The 17,449-nt window shown below is 45.7% G+C and overlaps 1 protein-coding gene across 13 annotated transcripts in view; it reads left to right on the top strand.

Annotated features, from left to right (window-relative positions):
- LOC128344439 (zinc finger and SCAN domain-containing protein 2-like) overlaps positions 1-17,449 on the top strand; it is a 40,014-nt gene that overhangs the window by 7,186 nt on the left and 15,379 nt on the right. For 9 of the 13 annotated variants that reach the window (XR_008315855.1, XR_008315856.1, XM_053294543.1 and 6 more), the window contains exons 1-4: positions 5,812-6,277; positions 7,728-8,985; positions 10,089-10,202; positions 14,304-14,929. Coding sequence is in view for 11 of the 13 variants with exons in the window: in XM_053294543.1 (XP_053150518.1) it covers positions 8,451-8,985; positions 10,089-10,202; positions 14,304-14,929 (1,275 nt within the window). In the remaining 2 variants the exon portion in view is untranslated. Of the gene's footprint in view, positions 1-5,811; positions 6,288-6,312; positions 6,585-6,641; positions 6,657-7,727; positions 8,986-10,088; positions 10,203-14,303; positions 14,930-17,449 lie in introns of those variants that run through there. The other 4 variants (XM_053294534.1, XM_053294535.1, XM_053294537.1 and 1 more) reach the window with 4 other exon arrangements.

The raw sequence follows: 17,449 nt of genomic DNA, 5'->3' as shown, positions 1-17,449 counted from the left end.
GGAGAATGTCCTTTGAACAGATGAGACAAAACTGGAGCTTTTTGGCAAGTCACATCAGCTCTATGTCCACAGATGAAAAAACGAAGCTTTCAAAGAAAAGAACACCATACCTACTGTGAAACATAGAGGAGGCTCGGTTATGTTTTGGGGCTGCTTTGCAGCGTCTGACACGAGGTGCCTTGGGTCTGTGCAGGGAACAATGAAATCTCAAGACCATAAAGACATTCTGGAGCGAAATGTACTGCCCAGTGTCAGAAAGCTCTGTCTCAGTTGCAGGTCATGGATCCTCCAACAGGATCATGACCCAAAACACACAGCCAAAAGCACCCAAGAATGGCTAAGAACAAAACTTTGGACTATTCTGAAGTGGCCTTCTATGAGCCCTGATGTGAATCCTATCGAACATCTATGGAAAGAACTGAAACATGCAGTCTGGAGAAGGCACCCTTCAAACCTGACACAGGTGGAGCAGTTTGCTCAGAAAGAGTGGGCCAAACTACCTGTTGACAGGTGCAGAAGTCTCATTGAGAGCTACAGGAATCACTTGTTTGCAGTGATTGCCTCTAAAGGTTGTGCAACAAAATATTAGGTTAAGGGTCCCATCATTTTTGTCCATGCCATTTTCATTTGAGTTATTATTTGAAACTAGTATCTTTCAGCCCGTTAAATTAACGGGCGCTAGTAGCCTTCTCCGCCCTCCCCCGCCGCCTCCTCCCGCCCGGGCCCACCGCCTCCACCGGCCGGGGCCGGCGCCATCCGGGGCCGCTGCCACCTCGCTCGGCTTCCCCCGCCGCCTCCTCACTTTGCCTGGCTGTCCGGCGTCGGCTGCTTGTTCCTGGTGCCGCCGCTTCTCCTCGGCCTGCCGCTGCTCCTCCCCCCGCCCGGCGTCAGCGGTGGCCGCTTCTCCTCGGCCCGTCGCTTCTCCACCACCCGGCCAACATGGCAGCCGGCGCCTGCGTCTGTCTCTCCCTCGCCGTGTTCTGCGCACCACGCATGCGCAGAACACCCAGAAAAGACACGGACGCAGACACCAAGCATCTTATATAGGATATTCTGTTGCATCGAAACTCTAAAGCAAAGTCTGATTTTTGTTAAATGCGGAATAAACAATGATGGGTGCCAATTACGTTTGTCAGTTTCAAGTTATTTCAGAGACAATTGTGGGTTTTTCTTTTTTCGTGGAGGGGTACCAACACATTTGTCAATGTGTGTATATGTTCAGTATCCTCTGCTGTGAAGACAGATGCAAAGAACTCATTTAGCTTCTCTGCAAACTTCATATCCTCCTTAATTATCCCTTTCACTCCATCTTCATCCAACAGTCCAACTGCCCCCCTGGTAGGTTTCCTGCTTCTGATGTATTTAAATAAGTTTTTGTTATTCTCCTTGATACTTTTAGTGAAAGGTTTCTCAAACTCTCTTTTCCTTTATTGTCTCTTTGCATGCCTCCTTGCATTTCTTTTGCCAGAGTTTCTTTTGCCAGAGCTTTCTGTTCTCTTCATTCGGGCAAGCCTTCCAGTTTCTGAAGGAAGTCTTCTTTCCCTTTATAACTTCCTTGATTTTACTTGCTAGCCATACTAGCATGCTCCTGGACCTGGTGGTAGTTTTCCTCCTTTTGGGCATACTTTTGAACTGGGCTTCTATTCTTGTGGTTTGAAATAAACTCCATGCATTCTGGAGCGAAGTGACTTTCCTGATTTTCACTTTCAGTTTTCTTTTCACCAAACTTCTCATTTTAGAGAAGTTTCCTCTTCTGAAATTCAGAGTTTTGGGCAGTATAGAAATATGTTATATATATAATTTCTGTGTTAGACTTCCTTGGTGATTCTCTCCTTGCATGTATGCTGAATTTGATCACATTATGGTCACTCTACGCTAAAGGTTCCATGACACTGACATCTCGCATCAGGACCTGTACACCACTCAGGATCCTGTACATCACTTGGAACCTTCTACATGCAAGCATACAGATGCTCTTCCCATATCTCACAGTGGGAACATAGGAAGCTGCCATATACCGAGTCAGACCATTGGTCCATTTAGCTCAGTATTGTTTACACAGACTGGCAGCGGCTTCTTCAAGGTTGCAGGCAGGAGTTTCTCTCAGCCCTACTTTGGAGATGCCAGGGAGGGAACTTAGGACCTTCTGCATGCTTCCCACTCAAATGCAAACCAGGGTGGACCCTGCTTAGCAAAAGGGACAATTCATGCTTGCTAGCAGCCACCTAATGGCACAGCAGGGAAATGCTTGACTAACAAGCAGAAGGTTGCTGGTTCAAATCCCCGCTGGTACTATATCGGGCAGCAGCGATATAGGAAGATGCTGAAAGGCATTATCTCATACTGCACAGGAGGAGGCAATGGTAAACCTCTCCTGTATTCTGCCAATGAAAACCACAGGGCTCTGTGGGTGCCAGGAGTCAATCAACTTAATGGCACACTTTACCTTACCACAAGACCAGCTCTCCTCCATGATGGAAGGAAGGCAATACAAATTAAAAGAATGGATGAACAAACAACAGTGACTATCCTTTTTTATGCCTTTTATACCTTTATGTCTTGTATGCCCTTTTATTTTATTTATCATTTATTTATTTATATTTTTATACCGCCTGATATACATATCTCTAGGTGTGTGCAAAATTAAAAATATTTAAAAGTCACAAATTAAAATACATGACAATTTTTAAAAAAGAAATATTTAGCATATTTCTATACCACCCCAAACACAAGTTCTCTGGGCGGTTTACAAGACAATAAAACCAACCAATAAAAAGATTAAAACATTTCAGTGATTAAAATTTTAAAAGTTTCAACTATTAAAACACAATTAAAACAGTAATTAAAAGCCTGGGTGAACAAATGCGTCTTGACTGCCCTTTTAAAAGTTGTAAGAGTTATATAAAAACAATATAATAAAATTATTAAAACAAGTTTTAAAAAATATTAAAATTAATTCTAATTAAAAGCCTGAGAGAACAGGAGGGTCTTGAGGTTCTTCCTGAAAACAAACAGAGAAGGAGATGCTCTTAATCAGCAGGAAGCTTATTCCAAAGCCTTTGCTTAGCCACAGAGAAAGCCCCTCACCTTTTTATGCCCCTTTGTGTTTAAATGCTTTTAAATGTCTCCTTAGGCCTTTTAACGTATCGTTATGCATTATACATTGTACTGTGTAATCACCCCCTGTATTTTTTTAAATTTATTTATTTGATTTTTATATCGCCCTTCCGAAATGGCTCAGGGCAGTTTACAATTAAAAATAGAAACCATTAAAACCAATAACAATTAAAACAGAGATATAAATATTAACACCAATTAAAAAACAATTAAACTATCATAACAATTAAAACACTGAAAACCAGGTTAGCATTAAAACAATTAAAACTAATTAAAAACTCTGAAAGGCCAGGCCAAACAGATGGGTTTTAAGGTCTCTCTTGAAAGTCTATTGAAGCAGAGGCGTATCAAGGGAAAATAGCGCCTAGGGCAAACACTGAAATTGCGCCCCCTGTCCAAGCATCTGACACCCATCTTTGAGATAACTTTACCATAATATCAGCTGAAAAATACAAGTCAGGCTCGTTAATCTTTTAATCTTTCAAAAACTATTTTAGCAGTGGACTTAGCCAGATCAAAAAATGCTGGAAAACTACAAATTTCAGTATGCTGGGGCTCATGAAATACCCAAATACTATGTGGAGGTGTACTTGGAAAACTAAACAGAAGTCCCTGTCTAATTCTCTACTATGTATTGTAGCATCACTATTACATAAGTTTTAAAAATCAATGGAGAATTTGACTTTTCCCAGATACTCTGTAAATAATTAAAGGATATGCAGAGTAAACTGTGTCACTGCTTGGAATATATTCTAGTCTTTCAGAAAGACAGTTAAAATGAGAGAAAGAGAGCAAGAAACTCCCAGTGGGCCTTAATATTAAGGATTTCACACTGATTCAAAGACAAATTCACCATTAATAGCCATATTATTAAGACATCACATTTAACTCACTTATCACAAGAAGCAAAGTAAGAGCAAATGAATACAATCCTAGCTGATAAGCATCAGCTCAGTATTCACAAGCCCTGATTCTCTGTACATAGTGCCAATCTGAATATGTGTACAGTGACATATTATATATTATTATTTTTTTACCTGTAGCCCCTTCGGGGGGCTTCCTAAAGGCTGGGGGGTTTGCAAAGGTTCCTCCTCCCCCCACTGGCCTCTAGGGCCTCGCAGGGACCATTTGACCATGTGCAGTGGCCATTTTTTAAAATATTTTTTTTAAATGGCCACTTAAAACAAAATGGCCACCGCGCATGCTCAAATGGCCTCTGCAAGGCCTGGCATGACCTAGGGCCTCACAGAGGCCATTTGAGCATGCATGGTGGCCATTTTGTTTTGGGCAGCCATTTTTAAAACACACACATTAATTTTACAAAATGGCGCCCCCTTCAAGTGGCGCCCAGGGCATGTGCCCTGCCTGCCCTACCCCTAGATATGCCCCTGTATTGAAGGTCTCTAAGGTCTCTCCTGAAGTTTTAATGCTGGCCTATTATTTATTATTTATTATTTATTATTAAAACTTTTATACCGCCCTTCCAAAAGGCTCAGGGCATTAAAACACCATTAAAATCAATTAATCATTAAAACAAAAATTATAAAACATAAAACAATAATTAACAATTAAAAACATCATAAAACAACAATTAAATATTCAGAACTATTTAAAAACAAGTTTTAAAAAGCTGAAAAAGCCTGGTTGAAGAGGTGTGTTTTCAGGTGTTTTCTGAAAATTGCGAGAGATGGGGAGGATCGTATCTCAGCAGGGAGTGCATTCCACAATCTCGGGGCAGCAGCCAAGAAGGCCCGTCTCTGTGTAGCCACCAAACGAGTTGGTGGCAACTGGAGACGGACCTCCTCAAGTGACCTCAACGGCCGATGGGGCTCATAGCGAAGAAGACACTCTCTTAAATACCCAGGGCCTAAGCCGTTTAGGGCTTTATAAGTTATAACTAGCACTTTGTATTTTGCCCGGAAACCTATTGGCAGCCAGTGTAACTCCATCAACAAAGGAGTAATGTGGTCTCTCCGAGATGACCCAGAGACCAACCTGGCTGCCGCATTCTGAACCAACTGAAGTTTCCGGACTACGTACAAAGGCAGCCCCACGTAGAGCGCATTACAGAAGTCCAGTCTGGAGGTTACCAACAAATGTACCACTGTTTTGAGGTCATTGACCGTACTAAAGATAATTGATTGATTAAACAACAGTGACTACTTTGTAGAGTTGTTTTAAGGTATTCTTGCAGCCTTACCTGCAATAAACAGGGTACTACATTCAAGGTTGTCATTAACCACCCATTTCTCAGCTTTCCCTACACTTTGCAATGTTGGGATTGTGACACTGGACTACATTGCAGGCCTACACCTCTCCCTCAGCCCCAACCCGGCCCCTCCTGCAAGACAGGGAAAATGTTATAGATCACATTTGCACCAGCAGGGCAATTCTTTTTCTGTAAAAAAAACCCCTTTTAAATAACCCTTTCCACAAACAGTACACACTACATTAGAATGAACTTTTGCCTTCGCTTGTACCTTTCAGGGGAAGCCTGCTGCCTCCCATGCAGAGGCACACTGGATTTCTTTGATTCTTATGGGCAGCTGTTACTTTTATTCCACAGCCAAGGGGCGGGGGGGGGGATGGCGTCAAGTATACAGAATATCTAGTTCAATGAAATGTATCCCCAAGTGGGTGTGCATGGCATTGCAGCTTTGTGCTGCACTGTGATTGGGGGGGGGGGGAACAATACAGACTGTGTGTTGCACTTTGAGGCTACACTTGCCTGGAAGCAAGCCCCATTGAAATCCGTGAGCCTTACTTCCGAGTAAAGATGGTTAGAACGGGGCTGAAGAGGACGACTAGAGAAAGACAGGCAAAGTGAAGCCATCGCAGTGAGTCCAACCTTCCGGGGCTGCTGCCCGGCCCCACACGCCCGAGTCGCACGGATTGCTGCTGGAGGAGCAACCGGCCGCCCCTCCCCCCGCTTCCTCTCCCTGCGAGCATGGAAGGGGCGGAGCTCCCGAGCCAGACAATGCCCGCTGAGCAGCCACGGTTCCCCCCACGTGGTTGAACGCTGGCGAGAAACCTTGAGCCTCGCTTCCTGTGCGCCGGACCCAAGTGAGAACTGCCTCCCCTCTCTCCGGCTGGCCTGAAGGCTTCGGCGCAATCAAAGCCTCGAGTCGACGCCGTTCCTCCGAAGACCTTAGGCGACCGGGTGAGACTCGGTGAGGGATCGGGGTGGTGAGCAGCAAAGGAGGAAGAGGGATCCCCAGACAGGGCGAGGAAGCCGGAACTCTGAGCCGGAGTGTAAAGTCCTCAGCCCCGCTGGCCCCCAGGCTGTTCCAGGGTGGGGTAGATGCAGGAAGGGGAGTGATTGGGGCCTGTCCAGAGGATTGCTGTGTTGTTGCACAGACCGTTAGTCTACTTTAAAGAGTCTTTCCCCATGACTGCGAGTCTCTTGTTGCCGCTAGAACATCGCGTTTTCCCCAGCAGGAAGCTGCAGTGACGCACGCTGGGACAATGTATGTAACACACACGCACCCCATCCATGCCACGCACGCTGCGGTCTTGAGTTTTGTGTGAAATGGCTTCAGGTAGGGTTGTACAATTTCGGCCTTTCAGCTGTTTTTGAATTACAACTCCTATCATCCCTCGTCACAGTGGTCAATAGTCAGAGGTTATGGGAGTTGTAGTCCAATATTTGCCAAAGTTGTGCACTCCGGGTGTATCTAGCAGCTAGTACCTGCTGCAGTCGGTGGAGATGAATGGCACCCTATGCCATTTAAAAAACTTTATTACAACTTTCCAAAAAGCATATGTGTGTTCTGGCTTTTTAACAGACTGAATGTACTCCAAGATGCCACCTGGGTAGGAACACTATATATGTGTATTTAAGGAAACCAGCAAAGCTATCGCCTCCCCTGCACCAATTTCATGAACTGATTTTGATTTTCTTTAGTTGTAAGCTGGGTATTTCCCTTTAATAGTGGTGAAATAAGTCATGAATGCACCCATTTTGCAAATGGGAAGTGAACAAATAGGAACACTGATGCTGCCTGACAAGGTAGATAACTGCATGAAGATGTGAAACAGAAGTATATGTCTTTTGTGCTTTGGAGGGGAAAAAGTGTGTGGGGGTTGGGGGGACCTGTGCCAAGGAAAGCTGATGTAAAGGGGCTTGGGGTCTGATTTTAAAAAAAATGGAGAGCTAGTCAGGCCTTGGGTGGTACTGGCTTTGTAACCAAATATGAGCAGAGAGAATAAGGCAGAGCAGATGGGGGCTGAGCCAACTTATTATGATTTATTTCTATTATGGTAGAAAGCACTCTGCAGTAATTCTCCCGTACTTCCTTGCAGCTTCCCTGTGAAATAACTTGCAAGTAATTTTGCATTTCAAAACATTTTGAAATGTTATTTTGTAGTTGGGGGAGTTGGGACTGAAATACAGGGGGAGCAATTTGATTAAATCCACCCAGCAGAATGGTGATTGAGCAAGGATTTCAACCCAGATTCCTTCTCCTGTCCTTTGATTCTTATGCCTCTTCTCTGCTACACAACATTAGCTTTTGGATTTTTAGGAGCATTGCCTGGAGAGTGTTTGATCCCTGATAATCTTATGTGTGTGGTTGGGCAAAGCAAAACAATTCTTGGCATTTTTATTCCAGCTCACAGTGGGAGGCTGAACAAGAATCCTTAACATCAAGGACGCATCTGAGTGAAATTCCCCAAGGAAGAGTCTTTCCTTACTCTATTGCAAAAGAAAATTACAAGCAATAATACAGATCAGAGGAGGGGGGAAAAATCTGAAAACTGCTGGAAAGTTAATGGGCTAGAACATCAGCCAAATGAAAGGGAATGGAACACTTCCAGAAGGAACCAAAGGAGTACCACAAGTCTTAAATGTACATTTCCTAGTCCTACAAACCCTGTTTTCTAAGTCGAATAGCGTTGGGATTTCTGCTTAGATCAAAACACAACCAAGAGTCCTGTGGCAGCTTAGAGGCTAACAACTATAATTGTGGTATAAGTTTTTGTAACCCGCTTGTTCAGATGCCAACTGTCCCTTTCATATTAGCAAATACGTGATCTGCAGCCTGGTAATTGTATCTGGTTCTCAGGTTTTACCCCCAACAAAGAGTTATTTTTGCTTACAATGGGCTGTCTTCCCTTTACTGCACCTTTTGTGGGCTTTCACTACAATTTTTGCTTTGAGGATTTTGCATTTCGCATCATGGAGTTTTTTTGCAAAAGCCTTTTGGCAGCATTGAAATAGTTTTTTGGTAACTCTTCTGCAGCCAGATGCTTTTTTTTGGTTGTAATTGCAGAAGAAGCTGGGCAGTTGATCCAAGATATAAGTAAGGACAGATTCTTCTGGAGAGGAGAGTTTCATGGAAGCTCAGCCACAGCCGAGAATCCCCGGAATAAGGAAGCAGTATCCTTGCCCTGATTGTGGGAGGAATTTCAAGCGGAACTCACACCTCGTTCGACATAAGAGGCTCCACACAGGAGAGAAACCCTACAAATGTCCTGATTGTGGGAAAAGCTTCAGGCAAAGCACTGATGTTAATACACATCGGAGAATCCATACAGGAGAAACACCCTATCGGTGTAACCAATGTGGGAAAAGCTTTCGGTACAGATCAGGTCTCCTGAAACATTTGAGATGCCATGAAGGAGAGACAACTTATAATTGCTTGGAATGTGGGAAAAGCTTCAGCCAGAGTTTGGTTTCAACCCTTCAAGGATGTCAGGAGGGGATGAACCCCTACAAATGCCCTGAATGTGAAGAAAATGTTCAAATGAACTCAAATCTCATTGTACATCTAACAGCCACTGCAGCAGGAGAACCCTATATATGTCCCGACTGTGGAAAGAGCTTTGGCTGCAGTTTCCAACTGATTAGACATAGGAGTCTCCATACCCGTGAGGAAATCCTATATTTTTATTTTTTCCTTTGCTAGCTTAACGGCAGGGGTTGGCACACAGGCTTTTGCATTGTTTAGATTGGGGGCTGCTCTCAAGCAATTGCTCAAGCTTTGTCTGCATTTCAGAAGTTTAGGAGTGGTGGGGGCAGGGTGTTAAATGGGTGATGATTTTCATTTTTTAAAGCACCAGTCTCTGTGCTTTGTGTTCTACAAATGTAGAATTGCCTGGGGTAGCGGGGTCACAGTCTAAGATTAGACAAAGAGTAGAAATGGAAAGAGAGAAAATTGATACTTAAAACTGTATATGGACAATGAGAAGGCTGGGTGGGCTTGGAAGAGAAGGGAACATAGGAAGCTGCTATATACTGAGTCAGACCACTGGTCTATCTAGCTCAGTATTGTCTACACAGACTGGCAGCAGCTTCTCCAAGGTTGCAGGTAGGAATCTCTCTCGGCCCTATCTTGGAGAAGCCAGAAAGGGAACTTGAAACCTTCTGCTCTTCCCAGAGCGGCTCCATCCCCTGAGGGGGAATATCTTACAGCGCTCACACTTCTAGTCTCCCATTCATATGCAACCAGGGTAGACCCTGCTTAGCTAAGGGGACAAGTCATGCCTGCTACCACAAGACCAGCTCTCTTCCTAAGGACTTATGAGAAAGCTAAATCAAAAAGAGAATTTCTCAGAGAAGATCTGAAAAAGACAATCAAGAGGTGTAGTAATAATAAACAAGTTTTAGGAGTGAAGGGTCACAAGGTAGATGGTTTAAACCATAATGATTGTTTAAAGAAGATCCTAATGTGATCATGGATGACCGAAGATGAGCTAAACTTGCAGGAGGGTGATGCTGTCTCTGGCTGGATTACCTGATGGTTCCTTCCAGAAGTTGTATGTAATGTGATGGGGGATTTTCAGGAGAATATAGTGAGACTGAACTTTGTAGGAATAGGAGTTTGTAGGACTGTAAGGCTTTGCCTTGCCTTTAAAATCCTCCAGTCAGGAGGAGGACTAGACAAAAATTTAATCTTAACAGGAACACAGCCAGTCTAGAATTGACCATCTGATGTTAGTTGTCTGTCTTCTTCTTCCCCACCTTGAACCAGGATTTCTGATCCCTAATCCTGATACTCTCTGCAGCCTGGACCAAGGTATTGAACCTTTACTATCAGATTGTCAAGATACAGAGGAACGAGAGAATTCAGGAAGTATCTGTGAAGGTGAGGGAATGGCAGAGACAAGTCTGGGAGAAAATCAAGCAATGGAGAAAGGCCCAGAGGCCTTTGCTGGGTCAAAATTCCTTGGAGGAGTTGGGATGGGGCTATCGCTGGATATGGGCCCCTTCCCTCATTTCTCCCCAGTCTACCTGTGTCAATATATTCCTAATTCAGTAGCAAAATCTCAACATTGTGATGGGAATTTATGCAAATGCAAGTACATTGCTTCTATAATTTAGAGCACAGAAATGGATTTTCTCCCATGTGCAGTTCGGAGGTGGTTGTCTCTTTTTCCATTTGCAGAATACAAGGCAGTATAAGTTCTGATTCTCCTGCTGATGTCCGTTCAATTTTTCCCTTGTGCACCCTTTTTTCTGCCCTAAGGGTCAGTTTATAAATTCTGCAGAATCAAATGGTAAAGCTTTTCCTAGAGTATTGCATGTATAAATCCTCCCCAGGGGGCCCTTACCAAAACACCCCCTCCACTTAGAAAGCGAGCGTGTCATAGGAACATGGGAAGCTGCCTTACACCGAATCAGACCACTGGTCCCTGTATTGTCTAAACTGATTGGCAGGGGCTCTACAAGATTTTGAGCAGGAATATCTCCCTGCTGTACTTGGAGATGCCAGGGAATTGAACCTGGGACCTTCTGCATCCAAGCAGATACTCCACTAATATGACCACATCCTCTAAGGGGAATATTTTATAGCAGACAGCGCTCATGTGTAGTCACCCATCCAAATGCAAACCAGGGCAGATCTTCCTTAGGAAAGGAGACAATTCATGATCACTACTGCAAGACCACCTCTCCATCGGCGTGAAGAAGATTAAACTAACCTCTTTTCTCCAACACACGCATTTCCTGTGTCTAGGGAATTTATCCATGGAGGATTATTCTGACAAGCAAATACTCTTCCTGCAGCCTGAAATGATAGCCTAGCAAGAACTTTACCGATCCTGCCAATTATATAACCCCCCCTTGGAATTTCTGAATTAAATGGGAATTGGAATTATTTCTTTCCTTTCTCATTCTGGGTGGATGTTTTGGTCATCACAGAGTTTGGACTAGAGATGCATATAGTATGTTGTTGAGGTAAGATGTTAGTTTGAAGCCTTCCTTGAAACTCCTTCAGCCATTTCAATTGTGTCTTGAGGACTTGGCAAAGCTGCTGCCATTGACACTGTCTTGTTTGATTGAGCTGCATGTCCTCGAGGTGTCATGTGTAGGAAGGGTGCTGCCATACTGCCCTGCATGTATGGTGCTTCTGCTGGTACAATTTGGCTTATCCATGTACGTGGGGCACCACCTTCAGTTGCACTGTAGGTGGGTACAAAATGCACAGCACATGTCAAGATACCAGTGCCTGTGCATTGTCACTTCTGCTTGCCTTACTCCTATTCACATGTTCTGTTCAGTGCACATACAATCTGTATATAGTGTGCACAGTACAGATCTGTAGCATGTATAGCTATTTACATGGTGTAGAAAGCATGTTCAGGAGGACCTCATTAATCGGGGGCCAGCACTCGCGGTTTCATGTATCCGCAGTTGGGTGATGGACACCCCACCTCAGTATACGCAGGTGGGTGGGTAGGCGAAAAGAGGGTTAAACCCACATATCAATGGGTCGGGGTGGCTGGAAAGGACCTTGGAGGTCCATTTTAACTTCGGCAGAGATTGGGAGCCATTTTATGGCTCATTTTAAACAAAGAACGGCCCCCCAAACCTGCAATTTTGCACCCCTGCATATCTGTCGATGCCTGCTAGTAGGCTTAGTGTTCTGAATTCATTTGAGAACCCAAATGGCCCACAAGACCCGGGCTCACCCAGTGGATGTGTGCATAGAGCCAAAGACCAGACCAGGGATGTATTTTTTTGTTTTACTTGGTATATAGGTTCAGAGTTACAGGAGGAGAAAGTCATTGGCCTGGTACTTCTAATGTAAATCTAAGCAAGCGAATCTAGCAAGGGAGGAAGGGGGAGAAGGGTAAAGTTTGATACCAATGACAGGGAACTAGTAAATGGCCAGTTCACTGGTTCTCCCAACAATCCAGGTGCTGGGGTGTGATGAGCAGCTGCAGTGATTAGCTGACCATGACCCTCGAGTCTTATACCTTTCTCTGCCTTTGATGGTTTTAAGGGCAGTCAGTTCCCATGTCCATCCGATGTAAACATATTATTCTTGACGCCAACCTGCAGGATCTTGGTTTCAGAGAGAGTTCCCAACAGTTCTGTATTGGGCGGGATATCCTGTCTTGGAGCAAAAAATAGCTTGTCCTGTACAGGACACTGTTTTTCCCGTATTTTGGGAGCTCGCTCTCATCCCCCGCCTCCTTTTCTCTTCTCATCTGCTGCCTCCTCGCTCCTCTCTCCCTCCACCTTCTGAGTCAGACCCTCCCACAACAAGGGCAGCCAGTGGCAGCCACCAATCAAGGTCTCTCCTTCCCTCTCTTTTCTCCTGCATCCTGCCCTCCTCTGGAGCGCACCCTGTTTGTCTCGTGGCAATACCATCATCTGCGCTCATCCTCCCCTCCAGGAGAGCAGCTGGAGTGCAGAGGAAGGGAGGGAGGGAGCTTGAGTGTTCTTTGGCGGGGAGAGAAGAACTTGGCCAGTAACGTTAGGGGTGTGTGTGTGAGCTAGCTCCTCTTTTCAGTTTGGCAAGGGCGGGGAGGAAGCCGGCTGAAGCCCTTAGCTGCTCGATAGCTCTCCCCTGTAAAGTCATTTGTTCTTCCTGACTCCTTGGCAAATTTCAGTTACCATAGTCATTAACATGGGAAGGGGGGAGAAGGAAGGAGAGGGGATGGGGCAATAGTAATAATAAAGGCCTTTTCATACACAAACAATGCATGCGGCAGGTTTGCAAATTTGCAACATAAGATTACATAATACAGGAGTACCTCATCCAGATTACCCCGGGTAATGAACCTGCAGATAATAAGTAGTTGCTTCTATGGGATCGTGGGGGGTTAGGTTCCCAGACTAACCCCTGCAAAAGAAATTGCCCCACAAACACTAAAACGGGCCAAATAAAGTGCCTTAACATGCTCCACGGTTTTTGGGCTCCTGGTTCAAGGATGGCACCCACAAGTCCAAAAGTCCCCGAAATTTGGCCGAAAATTGCAGATTGTTTTCTTTTAAACAAATGCATCATAAAATGGCCCCTGCGCTCAAAATGGCAGTGGCCACACCCGACCCACAGATATGTGGAATTAAGTCAGATGTCCATTACCCGACTCACTACGGATTTGCGAAACTGCACATAGTGAGTCCCCAGATAGTGAGGTAAGTCTTGTATGGTAACCAGTTTCTCCTAAGCTAGACCCTAATGTAAAGATGCAACTAGTAGGGAGGTGAAATTCTACTCTTATCTCTTTGAAACAACTGGAACTAACCAAGGATGCTTGTAGCTTGTTCGTGGATTTTTGTGTGCTGTTTTCCTGAGCCATCTTCCAGTCTTTGGCATAAACAATGTTTGACATAACAAAATAGCTGAAGAAGCATACAGAGTTATAGCAGTAGGAATAGTACAGGCTATCATGGCAGTAATTTGAGGGAAATGGCCATGGGGACTGGGGTTCATAACATGGGCATGCACGGCACAATATCTGACTCGGGTGTCTGTCTCTTTGAATTGGACAACACATGTACACTAACTGTGCTGTACATATGCAGGACAACTCAAGATGACAGTGCCTTTTCTGCAGGTTTGAGAGATTTTTGGGGCCTTATTATTTTACTACATTTATATCACTCTTCCTCCAAGGAGCCTGGGGCAGTATACATGGTTATGTTTATCCTCGCAACTACCCTGAGAGGCAGGTTAGGCTGAGAGAGAAGTGACCCAGTGGGCTTCATGTTTGAGTGGGGATTTGAACTCGGGTCTCCCTGAGGACTAGTCCAACACTCTAACCACTAAACCACACTGGTTCTCATCCCTCGAAAACATGGGTTCAAGAGGGGGCTTGTCAAATGGGAGAAACCCATGGCGGGAGAAGGGTGTTCACCTGGTAATCCGTATATTCCTAACCACAATCAACTCACTTTGGCATTCTCCTCATTCAAACATGCTTCCTTTCATGTGTGGTTTGTGCTTTTATTCCAGCGGGTGATGACACTGTGACAAAGAAGCATGAAGAGGAGAATCCCCAGCAAGAGTGCTTTTCTTTTACAAAATCTCACATGACATTATTGGAAAGACTCCAAGGACTTGCTCCCCAAAGACCCCCAAAGGCTGATATGGAGAGGCCAAAGCTTAAAAGGTGGCAATGGAAACGGTCAGGGAAAACTAGAGATGAATCTACAAAGAATGGGACCCCTGGCTCCCCGGAATGTGAGAGTCTTCTCTGTTCAGACAGAAAGCACCTGTGTTTTGTATGTGGGAAAAGGTTTCGTTATGAATCCCACCTCGTTGCACATGAACGGATCCACACAGGAGAGAAACCCTTTCAGTGCAGCACCTGTAAGAAAAATTTCCGTGACAGATCAGACCTCGGTAAACACCAGAAAATCCATGCTGGAGAGAAACCCTACAAATGTCTTGAGTGTGGCAAAAGCTTCCACCATCAGTTGACTTTTATTCGACATCAGAGGATTCACCCCCGAGAGGCTGCCTCTGAACAGAGCTGTGTGTATTTTGCAATCCTGCCTTCATATCATACGGGTGTAGAAATTAGCATGGGGGCCGAAACAGAATCTCCAGAGGCTCTCAACTTTCATTTTAAACAAAAAGTAAGTGATCTAGTCCTTAAGATTGCGATGGCGGGCTTGAAAATGCATTTTGGGGAGGCAATGTCTGATGATGCCTCAAAAACCAAGGGTAGGATTGGGGCTCATCAGATTTTCTGTTGGACTGAGGAGAGTGTTTGGCTGACCTCATAGGAATGTCACCTCCCTGGCTAGCAAAGGCAGAATTTGTTGTGCAAAAGAAGCAAATGTCTTGCATACTGCATGACACAACCTTTCTTGATACAGATTTTTAAACTACAAAGTGTGTGTGTGTGTGTGTGTGTGTGTGTTTATCTATCTATATACATATACACTTCTTCCATGTATTATATCCTGCTTTTAGAATAAAATATCAAAAGTGCAGAAGAGGGCAACCAAGGTGACTGAAGCACCTTCCTTACGAGGTGAGGCTACATTATCTGTATTTTCCCCCTGTCTGGAGATCAGCAGTATGGGATCAAGCATTGAGCATGCTCAAGACAAGACCGGATATTCAAATTGTAGATCTTCCCACCATCTGGTACCGTCCCCAGTTCCGGTCTTGTCTTCTCAAGGCTTGGTCGCATAGGAAATCGCTCTGCCTTCAAGGATTTATTTGCTCTTTCTTTCCTTCGTTCTTGTGTGCTAAGGGGGGAAGGAGACTGCCTTAGTTTCTTTCTTATTTGCTAAATCACCAAATTTGTTTTTTCTTTTTCGATTTGGCTAATTGTTTTTTTGATACTTTCATTTTACTGTTTTCTTGTTTGGCGGTCCGTTCACGGGCAATATGGAGGTAGTGCACACGGAGGAGCTTCTTCAACGCTCTCTCTCCGAGGGCACCGTGGCGCCGGAAGGGCCATCGGAACCCCCTCTGCCCAATTCGGGCCCCCCTGCTACCTCAGGGACGGCCTATCCCGCTTCGGCGGCGGCCCCTTCCCCGCCCCAGCTGCTTTCCCCACGCAAAGCAGCAAAAAAGAAAGCGAACAAAGAGGGCAAGGACAACGGCCATAAGGCTAAGAAAGCAAAGAAGCTCTCGGAGTCCATGCAGCTGAGCAAGCGCCTGCTCTTACAGGCGGTCTGCAAGCGCTCACGTTGCCAGAAGGAACAAAAGACCAAACGCAGCAAAGGTGACACCCTTCCTTCGGGTGAGTCGATATCCCCGGCCACGTCGCCCATGCTTCCATTAGAAGGCGGGGTTCCCCTCATGCCCGCCGCGCCAGACACAGCTGCAAACCGCCCGCTTGTCGGCGATCAGGGGAACGCGCCCCTGCAAAACAGCCTCCCGGTTCCAGCTCCGGGACCCGCAGGTATCGTATCAGGGGCCCCTGTTCCGCAGCTTCCTCCCGATGTGGCGGGTTGGTTAAAAGCTTTCTTCCTGAACGAATGCCTGCCATTGATTCCCGGCCAGCCCAGTCTGCATCAGGGCGGCTTATTGTCGGCTCCTGCCGCGCCTCCCCCTCAGCCTTCGGTCCTGATTACCCAGGCTCACAGGGTTCGAGGACGCCTCTCCTCCTCATCTCCGGCTTCTAGTCCACGCAGAGAGGCCATTTCTCCTTACGAGCGGGGCCGTTTCGCGCCTAGCCTTTTTCCCAGACGCAAAAGGCGCAGGCAATCCTCTTCCTCCTCTGCTTCTGAGCTGGACCACCCCCTTCCAAAGATCTCTAGGAAAGGTGGGGAAAGACCACCCCAGGATCCAAATGGGCCCCCTCCACCCCCCCTGCACCCCAACCCAATCCTCCCCTCTCTACCGGTCCTGCCAGCACAACCTGCTTCTGATGGCGAGACCCCTGCCAACCCGGATGGGGTTCTAGACAGGGAGGAAGGCGAATTGTCTGAGGAGGAGTCCACTCCTGCCCCCTCCATCTCGCCTCGTCTTTTTTCTTCACAAGATTTTGATGTTATTTTGTCTAAGGCTAAGTGAGCCATTAAAGATGTCTCTTCTGCTGATGTAGTTCCCCCCTCTGAATTTGATCAGGAAGTTTTTCCTTCTTCCTCAGGGGCTCCTGTTTCTGTGCCCTTTCCTACTCTATTTAAGCAAGTTATGATGGCTGAATGGCAAAATCCTGCCTCCTGCAGGCCCATAGGGACTCTTCATAGAAAGCACTATAATCTGTCGTCAGAAGTTTCTGCCCTCCTAGCTACCCCTAAGGTGGACCCCCCGTGGTTCAAATGGTCTCGGGCTCCCTGCTGAACGTAGAGGGCCAGGAACAAGTCAAATCTACAGAGGACAAAAAGAACAACTCTCTTTTAAAAAAGGCCCACGAGGCGTCAGCCACGGTTATTAAGGTGGCTACGACTAACTCTATTTTCGCACGAGCCTCCGTCCTCTGGATTAAACAGCTCGCAACTCTGGTTCCTCCGGGTCATACTCAGCTATGACAAGGATTGAACAAGTTAGCGAAAGCCTCCGCCTTCATGGCAGATTCTAGCCTTGATTGCGTACAGTATGCCTCCCACTCTTTAGCCTCCGGAGTTGCCCTACGCAGATCTCTTTGGTTAAGGGGGTGGCAAGTGGATTCGAAGTCTAAGATGGCCCCTCAGGCC

Source organism: Hemicordylus capensis, chromosome 2 (genome assembly GCF_027244095.1).
Source record: "Hemicordylus capensis ecotype Gifberg chromosome 2, rHemCap1.1.pri, whole genome shotgun sequence".
In the NCBI taxonomy this organism is placed as follows: domain Eukaryota; kingdom Metazoa; phylum Chordata; class Lepidosauria; order Squamata; family Cordylidae; genus Hemicordylus; species Hemicordylus capensis.
The sequence above is the reverse complement of the archived record's forward strand: the minus strand, read 5'-3'. Positions and strand labels throughout refer to the sequence as shown.